General features: G+C 40.0%; 1 protein-coding gene across 1 annotated transcript in view; it reads right to left on the reverse strand.

Moving 5' to 3' along the window:
* Positions 1-17632, reverse strand: part of RELN (reelin) — a 375213-nt gene that overhangs the window by 53164 nt on the left and 304417 nt on the right. Inside the window, exons 42-44 of the mRNA XM_006140794.3 lie at positions 16669-16927; positions 15553-15802; positions 10895-11063 (exon numbers count right to left, since the gene is read on the reverse strand). Of these exons, the coding sequence (XP_006140856.1) occupies positions 10895-11063; positions 15553-15802; positions 16669-16927 (678 nt within the window). The remainder of the gene's footprint in view (positions 1-10894; positions 11064-15552; positions 15803-16668; positions 16928-17632) is intronic.

The following is a 17632-nucleotide window of genomic DNA, read 5'->3' on the forward strand; positions in this document are numbered from 1 at the left end:
TCCTGTCCTTACTATTTAAGATAAGTCTTTAAGATAAGTCTTGGGCGCTGTCTTTAAGCAATTTAATGTGGCCTGACCGGTGGCCCTAGAATGAGGGTCCTTTCCCTTCCTCCAAGCAAGACTGAAAAGACCTCAGCATTGGCTAAAAGCATATGTCAGCTGAACTAAGCAGAGAACCACAGCCTGTGACCTATAGACAAGAGTGACAGAGAAATAAGCTCTAGACATGAGGCATGAGCTCTGGCACAGGAATGTGAAACAATTATTAGGCTGTTGGAAAAGTCACGGTGTATTTTTCTGTGTTTTCTATGCAAAAATGCATCATGATTTTCCCAGTAACCTGATACTTATGGTGAAGGGACAAGGGACTCAGATATCTATAGGAGCATAGAGACCACACCTGGGTAAGCTCCATGACCCACTGGGTTATGAGCAAAAAAAGAAAAGCACACTTCGGGGTGGAAATGAAGGGGTGACTCTGAGAAATTGTCATGTTCAACTTCTTCATTTCACAGGTGTGGGGACTGCCAGCCCATGATGGGGTCCTGTGCAGTTTCTTAGCTTTAGAATTTAATCTAGAACCTAGTATCTCCTGACTTGGCATGCTACTGCTGGACTGGTGTGGCTGAGACCCCAGGTTGTTCCAGATGGCAGGTGAAGGCTTCAAGATCATAGATCTGCTAACTCGTAGCCACGGGCTCAACCTAGGCATCCTCGATCTTGTAGTAGAGAAGTTCTCTCTTGGTCATTATCATTTACAGAGCTTTTGTAGGACACTAAAAGATTGCAATATTTTTGGATTTTTAAGGAACATTATTATGTCCACAAAAAAATATGTACTGCCATTTGATTTTTCTTTCTCCTAGAGTCTCTCCTAATACACTGAGGTCTATACTTGCATGAGAGAAGAAAAGTGTTTGGATGATAGGCTATGGCTCTAAACAAACGGGGTAAGCACTCATAAGGTAACCTAGGTCCTTCTGGATATCTCTTTGGAACTAGGATGGGAAATACATTACAGAGTAGCAATACAGAACTTTAATTTTTTTTTTTTTTTTTTTTTTTTTAACTAGAGTGCATATGAGCTTGCCAGAGAGATAGAGAGAAAGGGAAAGGAAAAAGTATTCTTCAGCATGGGGAATGTTCAATTCTCAACCCCTTCTCCTCTCTCTCCACTTTCGGAATTTGGGGCACTGATACACATGTGCATGGCTTGTTTCTCAAACTACTGAGTGAGGGACTTGAACCATGAGGTAAGAAAAGTGGGATTTGGCTTCCTTAACTCTGAGGCCATGGGGCCAGCCCCAGGAAAGGAATTTAAATGAGCTTCCCCACATACTATCTTTTACAGATCAAATGGAGACCTTTGGAACGATCCTGATCTAGTCACTAACGGTGTGACTAGGGGAAATCAAACAACTTTCCTGTCTTAGTCCCCATCTGAAAAAGGGAGCCAGGGAGAACTACAATTAAAGGTTACTTAAGAGACGTTTCAACCAATTATATTGACTTGTAAAAATAATTACAACACGTTTTGTGAGATGAATTAGGAAAATAAGAATACTGAATATTGAATAAGTACCAAACAAGAAATTATCATTAACTTTTAGGCATGATAATGATATTGCATATAGTATGTGTGTGTGAATAATACATGTTTTAAAATTCTTCTCTTTTAGAGATACATATCAAAATAATTATGGTTAAAACACATGATGTCTGAGAATTGCTTCAAAATATTATGGGGTTGGTGCCAGCAGGTAGTTAAGGTACGGAATTCTCACATGGATGACCATGGTTCAAGTCTCAGACCCAGCAGCTTAAAAATCATCCTGGCACATGTGTGTGTGTGCCCGAGATCCTGAGAAGAGAATGGATTACAGGGCAGCCATCCCCCCTAGGGGGTGGTCCTCATTTTCCCACTTTCTTTCTCCAGCAAATGCACATGCCCTATGGCAAAACCCAAAAATGAATAAATAATTAAAATAAAATGGGGAGAGGCGGGAGTGAGTGGTACTACTGATGAAACAAAGTTGGCCATCAATTGATAATTGCCAAACCTAGGTAATAAGTTTATGAAGGTATACTATTCTCTTTGATTTTGTATATTTGGATTTTAAATAGATAAGTATATAAGCCAAAAAAATCTGTGATTCCTTTAAAATTATAATAAAATTTTGTATAGTACAAATAAAAGATAATGGCTTTCATTTCTAGGTAAAATAAAATTTTATTATTTTTGCTGATAATTATAATTACAATGATAATAAAAATGACAATGATCTGAGTAAGCCCACTGGGACGTCACGTACATTGGACTATCCTTCAAATACAAGGAGTTTCCTATAATTCATAAAATATCTTCTCAATGGGAAATGATTATGATTAACTGTTAAAACAATCTTAATAATTCATATATGTAAATATATATAAAGTAAAGCCAAATCTCAGATTCTGATAAAACTCTGACAACGACGTTGACATCTGATAAAACTTAGAAGAAACAGAGAATTTCTGGAAATAGTACTATTCTCTTTTGTAGAGGAAATAAAAATAGATTTAATTTGTTTTAACATAGTGCCCAAAATATACTAATATATTCAGTATGGAAAATCAATAGTACCATGGCTTATACAGACAAAATTATTTTATGATGTTCTGTAGTCCTGAAAGATCAGTCAAGAATTGTGTAAGAGGATAACAACAGTGATGTTCAAAGTATCAAAATGATGCAGGAGAGAATGAACATGTATGAGAAGTTTAATGCTTCTTTGTCTAGGTTGAAAATTTTAAGAAGATGCTCAAAAATGTGAATGTTTGCAAAAAGCCTTTAAAAAGACATTGTTATGTTAGAAGTAACAATAGACAGAAATAAAGAGCACCAGGGCAAGTTTAAAGAATCTCTCCTTAAAAAAAATCTGAACTATGGGAACCAGCAGTTAGCATAATGGCTATGTTGCTGGATTCCCACGTAGTCGACTGCGGTTCACGTCCCGGACCCAGTGGCTTAGAACTCACGCTGGGCGCATGTGCATGCGTGACAAAGATCCCGAGAGGAGAATGGAGGAGAAGGGATAGCGGCATGACCATCCCCCCTGGGGGGTGATTTCTCGCTTTCTGTCTCTATGTCTCTCTCTGTCTGGCGAGAGCATGCGCCCTATAGCAAAAACCTCTCAAAAAAAAAAAATCTGAACTACGGACCAGCAGTTAGCATAATGGCTATGTCGCTGGACTCCCATGTAGTCGACAACGGTTCGAGTCCTGGACCTGGTGGCTTAAAACTCACGCTGGGCGCGTGTGCGTGCATGCCCAAGGTCCCGAGAGGAGAATGGAGGAGAAGGGATTGAGGCGTGACCATGCCCTCCACTCCCCAGGGTGATTTCTTGCTTTCTGTCTCTCTGTCTCTCTCTTTCTGGCGAGCGCACGTGTCCTATAGCGAAAACCTCTCCAAAAAAACAAAACAAAACTGAACTTGTAACTCTTTTGACTATTTTTTGAAAGTTTTTTTTGTTTGTTTTTCTTTTTTTTTTTTGCCTTAGGGCAGGTAGACTCACCAGAGAGAAACAGAGAGAGAAGGAAAGTGAGAAATCACCCTGTCCACACCACAATCCCTTCTCTATTTTCCTTGTGGGATTTTGGGCACACACTCACCCAGCATGATTTTCAAACTGCCAGGTTCAAGACTGAACTGCCGTTGGCCATGTGGGGATCCAATGCCTTAATCACCATGTCACCTACTGGCCCTCTCTTGACTATTTGAAGAACACAGTAAATGTTAATGCTTATTTATTTGGTCCTCTTAGAATAAGACCTCTTCATTGCTTGCTAGTATGTGAGAATATCATTGAAAAACCTTCCTCTCTACATTTATTTACCTGTTAAGAGTTATAGACCGTCCTATCCTTGTCTTTCCACAATCTGGCCTTTCTTGTGCCTACCACCCTCCCTTAGACCTTCCTGTAAAAGTTAAGTAGCTTCCCTGCTGTGGGTCGAAACACCAGGCCTTCCAAGTGTTGCAGTTAATCTTTAAAGAAGGTGGTATCAGCTGGGGCATTTACATCTAGTAGAAAGGAGTGGATCGCCTTCAGACTGCGACTTAAAATAGTCAAGTTACACCTGAGCCTTCCAGGGACTGCTCCCCTCCTCCCCTTCTTAGTGGGGTTGGGTTACCTGCCCTTCCATGGACTCACCCTGGTTCTCAGGTGGCATTTATAGAACCCATGCCATTTGAGCTCCCTGCTATTTTTAGGTCTGGGGTTAGTAAAGAGGAGTCAGATTTAGACTAGGGACTACAAAATTGATTTCAGCATCTTCCTATATTCCTTTCAGTCTCTCTCAAGAACTCCTGGCATCCCTCCCTCTCTATTTCTCCTAGGGCCATATCTCTTCAGCAAGCAATAAAGATGTAGTACTAATATAGTGGTTAAGCCCATGAGCTCTGGGGCTTGACAGGCTGTATTTATTTCCAGTATCTTCTGGAACTGTTCTTTCTTTTTTTTTGAACTGTTCTTTTAAAGGTCATTGATTATCTCCTAACTGAAGAACCCAGTAACTTTGTTGTGAAATCCATTTCTTCACTGTTCTCTGTAGTTTATGTCACTGCTGTCATCTGTTTTTGCATGATGATCTTTTCTCACTTGGCTTCTGGATACCATGTTATTCTGACACTTCTGCTTCCCTGACTGAATCCTCTTGTTTCCTTTGCTAGCCATTTCCACACCTTCTGCTGTTGAATTTAGGGGTCCTCTCTTTTCTTTTTCAATGCTCTCTTCTAGAGACCGATGTAGCTTCCCGGCATCGCCTACCACCTCTTTGCTCATGCATCCAAAGTTTACTTTTCTCACTGGGCTCAGATCTTCATACCTCTTTTGAATAGATGTTTCCATTAGTATTTCCAGTTATCACATTTAATTCGGCAGCATCTGGCTAAATTTGCCATATTACCCCTCCTGCCATCAACTATACTTCTCACTACTCTCCCAGGATTCACACTTTAGAGTCACCTCTTGATGTAATGGACAAGAGGTTAGTGAATTAGATTTTAACAATTCTTTTTTTTGTCACATATGTCTCTTCCCTTCCATGTTGGCTCTATTTCAAATTCTTAATACATCATCTACAGCTGCGTATTTTTTTCTTTTTTTTGCTATAAAGAACATGTGCTTGCCAGAGAGAGAGACAGAGACAAAGACAGAGAGAGGAAAAGTGATAAATCCCTCCCCCCTCCAGGGGGATGGCCATGCCTCAATCCCTTCTCCAGCACTCTCCTACTGGGATTTTGGGCATGCATGCAATGTGCCTGGTGTGATTCTCAAGTCGGCAGGTCCAGGACTTGAACTAAGATTGGTCATGTGGGAGTTCAGCACCTTAACCACAATGACATCTGCTGGCCTTCTGCCACCTCCTCTTTTATGAGTATCTTTGTTCTCCCAATATTTTTCTTTAAAGAATATTCTCAGCTCAAAAACCTACCATAGTTCATTTTTCCTATGAGTCTAAATTCTTTTCCCTTGTCTCAGTCCTTCCATAAATTAAGCCAATTATACTAACCAGCACTTTTCCACAGCTTCCATATATGAGTTCTCTGCTTTAATCAATGACTCTTATGCTTCCCCTCGGCTCAGACCCACATGTTCTTACCCCATTCATGGTGTTTCCCTGATTTAGAATATTCTTTTTTGTTACCTGCCTAATTTCTAGCCATCCTTCATGGCCGGAACCCGTCTCTTCCATGAAACCCTATCTAACGCTGATAAACAGTACTATCCCCCATTTCTCAACACCGAAAGCATTGCTAGCCCATTCCCCAGGGAAGTTCTAAATTATGCATAGTATGTGTAATTTTAGTTATTTCTTCAGTATGCTCTAAATTATGTACAGTATGTGTAATTTTTTTAAAGAAAGATTTTTTTTTTTTTGCTATAGGGTGTGTGCACTCATTGGAGAGACAGAGAGAGAGAGACAGAAAAAGTGAGAAATAACCTCCCAGGGGGAGAGGGTCACACCATTGTCCCTTCTCCTCCATTCTTCTCTTGGGATTTTGGGCATGCACACATACCTGGCATAAATTTCAAGCTCCTAGAAGCAGGACTCGAACTGTGGTCAGCCATGTGGGAGTCCAGCACCTTAAGCACTATGCCACCTGCTGCCCACCCCCGCCCCCCGTATGTGTAATTTTAAAATTGTTTCTTTAGTATACTTAGTTTCCTCAAACAAATTGTAACCTCCTCCAGGGCAACGACTTTAGAGTCCAACTGCTCCCATGGGCTTACTTTCATTATGTGAACCTGTGATTTAGGACTCTCTCAGTCTGGAGTTGAAATCTCACAATAAACTTGTACTACAGTGAATAAGTGTAACAGTTAACTCATAAAAGTAAAAATAATTTACATTTTTATAAATCCTTACAATATTCCAGGCACTTCGATGCACACTTATTAGACTTTTATATGGCAAAAGATCTTCATTTCGTAGATGAGGACACGGAAGTTTACAGATACTGAGTTTCTTAAAAGCTAACAGTGCTGGGGCGAGGAGGTGGTATGTGTTAGTGGAGCTGGATCTGCATGGGAAAGATCCTGGGTCTGCACTCTGGGACATCCCTGAGCACACCAGGAACAGGCATGCTTGTGATCATGCATATGTGCATGTGTGTGAAAGACCCTATCGGGTTTGTCTGTCCCTTTGTCTCTCTTTCATGGAAGAAATAAATAAAACGAAACCTGAATAAAAGCTAATAGAGGGACCAGCAGATGGTGTAATGGTTGTGTCGCTGATCTCCCACATAGTCGACCATAGTTCGAGTCCTGGACCTGGCAGCTTGAAACTCATGCTGGGTGCGTGTGCATGAGTGCCCAAAAGCTCGAGAGGAGAATGGAGGAGAAGAGACTGCAGTGTGGTCATCTCCCCTGAGGGGTAATTTCTCACTTTATGTTTCTCTCTCTCTGGAGTGCATATGCCCTATAGTGAACAACAAAAAAAATCCCTCTCTTTCAGCTAATAGAGCTGAAAAAGCAGAGCCCTCTACTATATTTTTCATTTTCTCTCTCTTTTTTTAGCTCTTCCTCCAGGAAGCTCTAACTTACCCAGTATGTATGATGAGGAATAGAAACTATGAATGTATTTACTCTAATTAGTGAGGTTTTATCATAGCAATATCTGGAGCAGAGTGTGATGTAACGTGAATTAGGTCTTAGCGTTCTTTTCCCAGTGAAAACCACTAGTATTGATTCAGTTTTGCAACTTAAAAACCAGGGAGTCGTGTTCAACACTGCCCTTTTCTTCAACTTCTCACATCCATTTTATTTAACTTGGTCAATTTTGTTGCCTTCGTGTCTCCACTTTTTTTCATGTCTCCTCCTAGCATCTTTGTCCAAACAAGCATTTCTTACCTCGTTAAGGGTATTCTTGCATCAAAAAATAGGAGAGGATAAGGTAAGAATAGGTTAACTTCTATTCGTCCTTCAGATCTTACCCCAATTATCCTTTCTCAAGAAAGTATTCCTTGGCCTTCTTTTTTTTTGAGATATTTTTGCTATGGGGTTCATGTGCTTGCCAGAGAGACAGAGAAAAACAGACAGAATGCGAGAAATCACCCCATGGGGGGATGGCCATGTTGCAATCCCTTCTCCTTCATTCTTCTCTTGGAATTTTGGGCATGCATGCATGTGTGACCAACGTGAATCTGAACCATGGTCGACTACATGGGAGTCCAGTGATGTAAACATTACGGCATTCATTGGTCCCTTCCATGACCTTCTTGACCAAGTCAAATCTCCCAGTAATATATACATGTTTATAGTATCACATACCTGCTTTCCATCACTCATCACAGTTGAATTTTATATTTGCTTCTATGATTTTGATGATTTCTCATTAATATCTCTCTTTCCTACTGAACTAAAAGCCTTTTGAGGGACAGATTAGTTCAGCCCCACATAGGCCTAGCACATAATTAAAGAGTTCAAATGTACTTGTTTAACGAATGACTAAAGGAATGAATAATTGTTTCTGATGACTGCTGGCCATTTCAGTTTGGTGAATGGTTTGATGTCAGTTTGTGGACAGTCAACCTCAGTTGACCCTTACAACCACTGTGCTAACAACACTTGGGTTCTAGCCTTATAATGGTCATATGGTAAAAAAGTAGACAAAGTTGCAGTTATCACACAGTGACAGTCATTGCTATGAACTGAAATCCTGGCTTAGTAGATTAGTAGACCATTTAATATTTTTTCTTTCTTTCCTTTTTTTTTTTTTTTTTTTTTTTTTTTTTTTTTTTTTTTTTTTTTGAGAGGTTTTGCTGTAGGGCACATGTGCTTGCCAGAGAGAGAGAGAGACAGAGAGACAGAAAGTGAGAAATCACCTCCTGGGGGGATGGCCACGCTGCAATCCCTTCTCCTCCATTCTCTTGGGATCATGGGCATGCACACACACATGCCCAACATGAGTTTAAGCCACCAGGTCCAGCACTTGAACTGTGGTTGACTACCTGAGAGTCCAGCGACATAGCCATTATGCCAACCGCTGGTCCCAGTAGACCCTTTAATACTAATGTTTGATATTGATGCAGTATGTTTAGGTTAAAACAAGGAAACACCTGGGGCAGCAGGTGGTGTGATGGTTAAGGTGCTGGACTCTCACATGGTCAACTGCAATTTGAGTCTCAGGCCTGGTGGCTTGGTTTCTCACTCTCTCTTTCTCTTTGCTTCTCTCTGGTGACTGAACATGCCCTGCAGCAAATTAAAAAAAAAGATACATGAAATAAAGTAAATAATTATTATTAAGAAAAAAAAAAAAAACAAAGCCAAAAAACAAACCAAGGAAACACCACATTAAACAAGTAACTTGGAGTCCAGCAGGTGGCGTGGTGATTAAGGTGTTGTACTCCCACATGGCCGACTGTGGTTCCTGTTCTGGACCTGGCAGCTTGCTTTCTCTCTCTCTCTCTCTCTCTCTCTGTCTCCCTCTGGTCAAATTAAAAGATAAGTAATAATAACAAAATTAAATAAATCTTTTAAAGCACTCAAGTAATTGGATGCAAGAGTAGATATAAAGTAGAGGCAAAGTGCTATGATACTGGCATGCTGTTCTAAGGATCTTTGGTATATGGTAGAGCATGATAAGAAGTGAGTCTGGGCTAGGCTCTACCCATGCCATCTTTTTTTTTTTTTTTTTAAATTACCCAAAGGGAATTGTTATAAGGAAGTGTCACCTTTAAGACTGTTGTGCAACATGAGCCTTGAGGATAATATAACAAACAAACTACATATTTTCAATATGGGAACAGGAGAAAAGGAATGCTTATCAGATTTTTCAAATATCATTCAAAAGGATCAGAATTCTTGTGGGTACGTGCAAGAGACAATTAAAAGATAGATTAAAATATGAGGAATAATTACTTTTCTTGAGTAAAATACTCCAAGGTATAATGACTAGCTGAAGTAAATCTTAGAATGTTGCTTATTTCCAAAATGCTACCAAGTCACTGGGTAATAATTCATAGAATTCATAAAGACTTAAAAGACTGCTGCCTTAATGGAGTTTTTTTTTTTTCTATTTTACTTATTAAGATCATCTTAATAATTCATGCTAGGCAATACCTTTAATGAGCAACAAAATCTCACGTATCTCATTTAAACTTGGCAACTCTGCTGACAGTTAATATAGTCTTGTACCTCTGAGCCAGCAATTGAAAAGCAGCCCTAGGCTGTTAGTAACTGAAACCATCTGATTTATGATAATCCCAAGAAAAGTTATGCCCTAGATGAATGGTTGAATTTTATGGTCATTTTCTAGGAAGATTTATTCATTCCTCATTTGTGAGGAGGCAACAGAACAATAATGAGCCCAAACTATATATAACTTTTGTTCCACACACTGCGGGGTTGTTTTGTGTCTTTCTCAGTGGCGGCGACTGCTCACAATTTTCTTAGAGGGAACAAGGGTTTTCATCAAGTTTTAAAGCTTCCTGATGATTAGTATCTACTTTACATGGTCAGAGTCAGGTAAGAATATTCTATTAGGCAAAGGTAATTCTCTGCTCTACTCGAACGTGAGTATAAATGCACAGATAATTTAGATTTAACTTCTTTGCCAGACCACTTTCTAGAGCCATGTTCATTTCCCATAGGCATAGTGAATAAAGCAGTTACAAATGTTGTTAACATGAAAGAATGTTCCAGGTCATAATTCTCAAGATACTGTTTAAAATGAAATTTCAAAAGCAGATATTAATTGTAATACACATTTATTTGCTACGTTCATTTACACGACATCTCTTACTACTATATTTACAGGAGTCTGACTAGCAGAAAATAAGACTATTTTATATCCAATGGGCCTATGTTAAATGACCTGTTCTTGGCATCTCTGAATTAAGCTGGAAAAACTGGATAATGAAGCCAATGTTTCCTTGTGTAGGCCATTCATTTTTCCAGAGGGTGTGTGCTCTCACCAGACAGAGACAGAGAAAGAAGGAGAGAAAGAAAGTATTCCCCAATGGGGCATGACCATGCCACAATTCCTTTTTGAGAATGCATATCCATGTACCTGACATATTTTTTTCAAGCTTCCAGCACCAGGATTTGAGCCAGTAGGATGTGAGATCTGGGTCCCTTAACCATCAGGTCATGAGACTGGCCCATGAATGCTATTCTTTAAAAACATTAGAGTTAAAAATCAGCAAAAGTCTGGAGTTTTAGAACATACAGAATAATGTTACCACAAAAGTTGGCTTCTATTTTACGTATTGAGATGGCCTTAATAATTCATACATGGCAATGCCATGAATATGTAACAAAATATCATGAATCTCATTTAAACTTTCGGTCACAAATTCTGACCTGCCAAACTCAATCACATTGGGGTTCACTACATGTAGAAGGATCCATACCTGGTGTAAGGAGGGAGAGGCAGAGTGATTCTGGTCCACTTGTTAAATGTATCTGACACCAGGATGCGCTGCAGATGATAGCGACTGCATTCCACGTTGGTAGGCAGGCAGTCTCTTATCAGAGGGTGCCATGACAATCCAAGGTCTATTGAGTATTCCAGTTCAATAGCTGAAACAGGAAACATTATTCTGGATATAAACACATGTCTGGAGACTCAGGAAACATAATTACTTATAATTTTGCTATTTTTTTTTGAGAGGTTTTTGCTATCGGGTGCATGTGCTCGCTGGAAAGACAGAGAGACACAGAGAGACAGAAAGTGAGAAATCACCCCCCAGGGGGAATGGCCAAGCCACAATCCCTTCTCCTCCATTCTCCTCTCGGGATCTTGGGCACACACGCACATGTGCCCGGTGTGAGTTTAAGCCACCGGGTCCGGGACTCGAACTGCGGTCGACTACATGGGAGTCCAGTGACATAGCCATTATGCTCACTGCTGGACCCAATTTTGCTATATGTTTTAATTTCACTCAAATGTCAATTGGATTTTTTCCCTATATTTATGTTCCTTATTTTCTTTGAAATGTTTTCTAGTTTCATTGTTTCTTCTGTACACTAATAGTTATTATCTTGGTATATTGAAATGATTTTCCTGTTTCAGTGATATAATCAATCGAAATATTAAAAAAGGAAATATAAAGTAAATTTTCTTGAATCATTCCTTATAATGAGAAAGTTTCAGAATAATCATGGTAAAATTACTGTTTCATATACAATTATAATATATAGATAGTTATAATAGTTATAGGCACATTTATAATGTAATAGTGCTAGAATATGCTTTACATAAATTTGAGGTGACTTCAAGAAGTTTGTGGAAAAACAGGATGAAAGTACAAATTTTGGTGCAAGAATTTTTTGAACTACACACACAGTTTTTCATGAACTTTTGGAAGACTCTTCTCTGTATTATTTAAGTGCAATGTAATACATTATAATTATTAAAACTTTAATGTATTATGGTTAACATACAAGTAGAGAATATATTAATTATATGCCTAATGAATACTTTTTATATAGTTAAAAAAATTAAATATCATTCTCAAATTTTAACCATTAGAAGTTTTGGCCAACTGACACCAATTTTGTTCCTGTTATAGGCATAACTTAGAAAGTGTAAGATCTTTTTTACATATATATCTTGTTCTGGTGTGTGATGGGATATAGCAGGAAATCAAGGAGGTATGAAGAAGTAGCTGAAGGTCATGGAATTTGTGCCAATGCATGCAGTTGGATTCTGAGTCTAAGGAAAGATATTTCTTTCTTTCCTATTTCTTCTGAAATGTTCCCACTCCTTATTCATTTTTTAATGCTTTACACATTGCCTCACCCCTCCTCTCTTCTGAAATTGCGTTCTCTGAGGCTGTGGTTCTGTCTAGGCTGCACACTGAAATCACCTGGGTACCTTTAAAGACTACTGATACTTGGGTGTCACTACCAGAGACGTTGACCGAACTCTTTGGAACATGGCCAAGGTGTCAGAAGCTGAAAAGCTCCCCATGTGATTCTCCTGTGCACCCAGAGTGAGAATTACGCATTGCTCTAAGGTTTACAGGTGCATACAATGGCCTGGTCTCAGTTTTCATTGTCCTGTCCTCCTTACAGCATGGTACATTATTGGTTACTTCCTGATTCTTAACACTTTCTTTCATGGTGGAGGATGTTATTCTGAGTCTCCTGTGGCATGTTTACTCTGACTCCTTGGCTAACTAGCCCAGCAGTGAGGATTTTTCCAGACCTCTGTTTTTGTTCTATTGTACATACATACTCTTAGGGATTCAGCTATTATCTCCGTGCCCAAATCTGCCAGTTTTATATCTCAGAAAATGATTTTATTTATCCAACCCATGTTTATTGTGCCTGGCATTGGACTGGAGGCTGGCATTTTGTGATGAACAGTATAGACAAAGTTCCTGCTTTTCAGATTGTTTGAGAGTATTTCAAAAAGTTTGTCAAAAAAAGATGATAAAAAGGAAAAAAATGTGAATTTACTTTGGTTCCAAGGGAAGGGACCATGCATAATTTTTTAATAATGAATATTGTCCATGAACTTTTTGAGGACTCCTCATGTGTCCTCTTCACTAAAGGATATTGATCTCCACTTAGAACTACTTTCACATAAACTCAGAAAAAAAATCACCTTCTCCTCATAAATAGCTCTTGTTAACTGCCAAATTTTATCAATGGCAGAACTTGCACACTAGTTTTCTGAGTAATTTGTAATTTAGAATTCTTTTTCCTGAGTTCACTGTTACTTAGAGCGGAGACCTGTTGTATCCTAACTTTCTATTTGCATTGTCTCATATTAACTTTATCCACTCCATTTCTCTTCACACCACACAGTGCAGGTCTACATCACCTCCTCCAGAGACTTATTTACTAGGACACATCTCTACCATCTCCACTGGATCCTGGCTAATCTCCCTGAAACCTATCTTGTCACCCCTCTGCACCTATGTTCTCCTACTCGTGACTTTGTCTAACACAAATTGCTGTGCCTGCCTTCTAAGGCCACTTATAATTTGTTACCAAACCCACTTAGCCACTTTTATTGTCCATTAAAAAAGTTGCTATAGGATGTATGTACACACCAGAGAGAGACAGAGAGGCAGAGGGCTAGAGGGCAAGGGAGAAAGCATCCTCTCTCCCAGGGGAGATAGCCATGCTGCAGTCCCTTTCACTCCACTCTCCTCTCAGGATTTTGGGGAACCATACATTTGCGCCAGGTGTCTTTCAAGCCACTGGGCCTGGGACTTGAACCAGAACCAGGCAGTTGGCCATGTGGAATCCGGCTGCCCCAACCACCAATGCACTGACTGGCCTTCTATTTCATTGTATTGTTCATTTTAAACTCTCTTAGGAGGTTGTGCAAGCCTATAGTACATATGACTTTTTTTTTTTAAGAATTACTTTATTTAACTTTATTTAAATTTGACCAGAGAGGGAGGGAGGGAGGGAGGGAGGGAAGGAGAGAGAGAGAGAGAGAGAGAGAGGGAGAGAGAGAGAGAGAGAGAGAAAGCTGCCAGGTCCAGGACTCAACCGCAGTAAGCCATGTGGGAGTCTAGGACCCTTAACCACTACACCACCTGCCAGCCCCTACATGACTGGTCTTTTAAGAGCAGAAATTCAGTGCTGATTCTGTTGCAAGTTGACCAGGTTATAATTTACTTCCTTGAACTCTCACTTGCTTCTCATGTTAATGGAGGAAGAGGCCGGTAAGTACTTAAAGTTTCTTTCAATGAAAAAAATCCCACTTTTGGATCACCTCTATTAGATGCAAACACTGCTGTTCAGAGGGGTCTACTCAGGGTGGTCTGCCCAAGGTTTCTTCCACAATCTACGAAGACTCCTCCCTCTGCTGCTTTGCCTATCCTGCCAGCCCAGTTCACCTCCAAAATCAATGTCATCTTTCAAGGATCACTGAGTCTTAGCTCCTTTGTGAAATATTCCCAAACTTCTAAAATTGGCCAGCCCTGGTCATCTCTCCCTCCTTTAAGTTCTCATTGTACTGTGTATCAGTACTACTCTATAGGGCACTTGGTTTAGTCATTCACTGGACTCTAGGTTTTTGAAGTACTATTCCCCTCTCTCCCAAATAGACTGTCTACTGAAGACAGAGCTTATCTTTTACTTTTCCATCCTCTCTTCTCCTAGTTCCACCCCCACTGACTAGTCTAGTTCAGTTGACTGATGGCGTCTGCTGTAGAAAGATACTTTTCTCCTAAGACAGGCCTAGTAAATTAAAATTAATGAAAACATGAAATCATCTGGATATTGCAGGATCTTGGAAGTAACCAAATTCCTCAGATTTCATCCCTCAGGAATAAAAAATAGAACAAGGCCCTCATGGATATTCTAGTTTAGATCTTTTGGGAGAAGGGTGATATGGAATGGAGAAAGACTAGGAAACTCGAGTTTCCTGACAGGTCTGTAAGGTCAGATGAAAGTCCAAGAGCACAGTGATGGCTTTTCAAAATTTCTCATAGGATAGGTCTGTGTGTGTGTGTGTGTGTGTGTGTGTGTATGTGTGTTCACATACATATACTCAACCTAGGAGATGCAAATTGATCACAATGAGGGTGGTCCAGACTGTGCTATGACCCATGATGACAAAAAGTAGAAAGCAAATAGGGAACAACAAATTTCATGGTTCCTGGGGAGAAAGAAGATAATAACTGAACTAATTTAAAGCCCTGTGAATGAAAATCCATGAATATTTAAGTATATGTATAGATCTATTGCTTTTCCCTGGCATTCTCTATGTGATGAGAGTTCTTAACAGAAGGTAGCACAAGTATGTCCTTTATTCTAATACTAAAATGCCTGGATTGGCAAATTAGTGTTATTGAAGTTATTATTTATCAGAGAAGTCTTCAAGTACATACTCTTAAGAATAAGCTTACATTCTGATGCTTTCAAAAATAAACTTCTAAAACTCAATTCATACACAATATTTTCAAGAATGCAGCATGGCCTGACTCAGCGTGCACTTGTGCTTTAGCCATGGATGTATCGAGGTGTAGGTCAAGGACAGAGGCAGCCACCGATGCTCTCGTGTGAATGTGTCTGTTTCTCTCTCTGCAAATGCGATACTTACCATAGCAAGAGTCTGTGACTGAGCAGGAGGCAGCAAAATCTATTTGGAGGAAGGAATCCTCATTCACAGCAATGTCTGTAGTGACCACATAACGTGTGCTGGCCTTTTCAATGAAGACTAGGGCATCGCCGGTAGAGCCACACACGGGCATCTTGGTGCCTCCTGGGTGAAGCAGCCATTTCCTACTATCCAGTGTCGTAAAATCATCCTCCAGGACTGTATTGCCAGAAATATTTCCTCCAATAAGAATCTGAAATGTATTTTTTTTAAAGAAAAATCCAAATTTCAGTTTTGTTTCAAGATAAGGGAGAATTCAGTCTTTTCTGTTTGTTTGTTTTTATCTGTCAGCTTGCTCAGAACTGGCACTGTATAGCTAGCATAATGTTAGGGGGCCTTTCAGAAAGCTCTTGTTTCTATGGTCTGCTTGCCCATCTGGCAAGAAGCTACAGAAAACAAATCAAAGGATTGACAAAACCATTCACAGCCTTCATGGGCCAAATTGTGCCTTTGGAAACTACATGTACCCAAGCTGGGAAAGTGAAATTTGGCTTACGAGTGATTATTTTTCATGTAGAATTTCTATTTAAGGACAGTTATACCCTAAGGCATTTCAGTTCCAATTCTTTGAATGGACTCTACCCTTAACAAGTTCTTTGAGTTCTACTTGATACACATTTTATTATGTATGAAGATCCTTCAGAAAAGTCCATAAGGGTGTTGGGAGATTTATTTATTTTTTTCTTCAGATGCTAGGAAAGAGGATTTGGGGACTACTGCATGTGGTACCAATGCTAATTTGCACATTTTCCTTTTCAGAGAATTATAACCTTGTACCACGCTTGATGAAGTCCCTCTATCCATATGGCAGAGTCCTCTATGAGCAGGACCCAGGCCTTCTGTCATGTCGTTTATTTTTATAGGCTTAGACAATTGGAGGCATAGAGAACGAAAGGAAGCTAAATGCCACATCTAATCTAGCTACGTGCCCATGGGCAAGTCGTTCAACTGTCGGTCCTGGGCTTCTACGATTGAGCAAGGGGGTTGGGCTAAATGCTTTCTAAGGCCACATCCAGCTCAAGTGACAAAAATTAAAATAGCTAATCCTGAGGGACTGACCTGGTCAATAACCCAGGGGCTGTAGAAGTGCCCATTTTCAGATGGTTGCCACCAGCGGAGGCGAGTAGAAACAGAACGGGCCTTCAAGGGTATCTCCAGGGCAATGTACCTGCCCACATTGCTGGAGTTGCTGAAAAGGAACTCTTGTAGTAGACTCCAGGAGAGGCCGCCATTGAGGGAATATTGTAGAAGTACAGGTTGACTCCTGGGGTCTGGAACACCTTTACCACATCCCAGTCTCATGAAGAACTGCACAAATCTGACATCAGTACACTTTATTGTAGATTGTTACATCAGCAAGAAATCCACATTGTTAACAAGTCAAGTATGAAGGGGAATACAACGGACTGAATAGTTTTAATGAATAGGTTGATTTAATGAATGTCCAAAGCAATAACTTTAAAGCCTGATTTTCCTTTTTAATGTGATAATGAAGTGTGAAGTGTGGAAAAGGCAGTGTACATATTAATATTTGTATCTCACTTTTCTCCTCAGAGGAGAGTCTGAGGGAAGAGTATACTCGCTGTACTCTTTGGCTCTTCTGTAAAGAGATAGGAGGGACTGAAAGGCTGCTTCAGTTTGGGTGTGTGCATTGTCATCTACTTCAGATAATTTTGGAACCTAGACCTTAGTATTTAGAACCCCAAAAATGCAATTAATAGAGTTTATGCCACATTTCTGGCAAAAACCATCCATTCTTAGATTTCACTAATAGTTTTTCAGGTTTGGGAGACATTGAAATTCACCAGTTGTAGTGCCTCTTTGTGAAAGGCCAGGCATCTTTGGAAAAGGTATGTCAAGCCTAGGGCTCTTTTCTGTCTTTTGTGCCAGAGGCAGGGAAGCAAGAGTATGAGTTGGTGGTGTGGTGGGTTGTGCCAGCCTCTGACTGTTGCTGGGTCTGGGGATGGATGATACTGGCCACTGAGAAGGGTGGCGGCCAGCCAGTGGGAGGGTTTCCCCCCGG

Source organism: Tupaia chinensis, unplaced genomic scaffold (genome assembly GCF_000334495.1).
Source record: "Tupaia chinensis unplaced genomic scaffold, TupChi_1.0 Scaffold000044_1, whole genome shotgun sequence".
NCBI classification, from domain to species: Eukaryota; Metazoa; Chordata; class Mammalia; order Scandentia; family Tupaiidae; genus Tupaia; species Tupaia belangeri.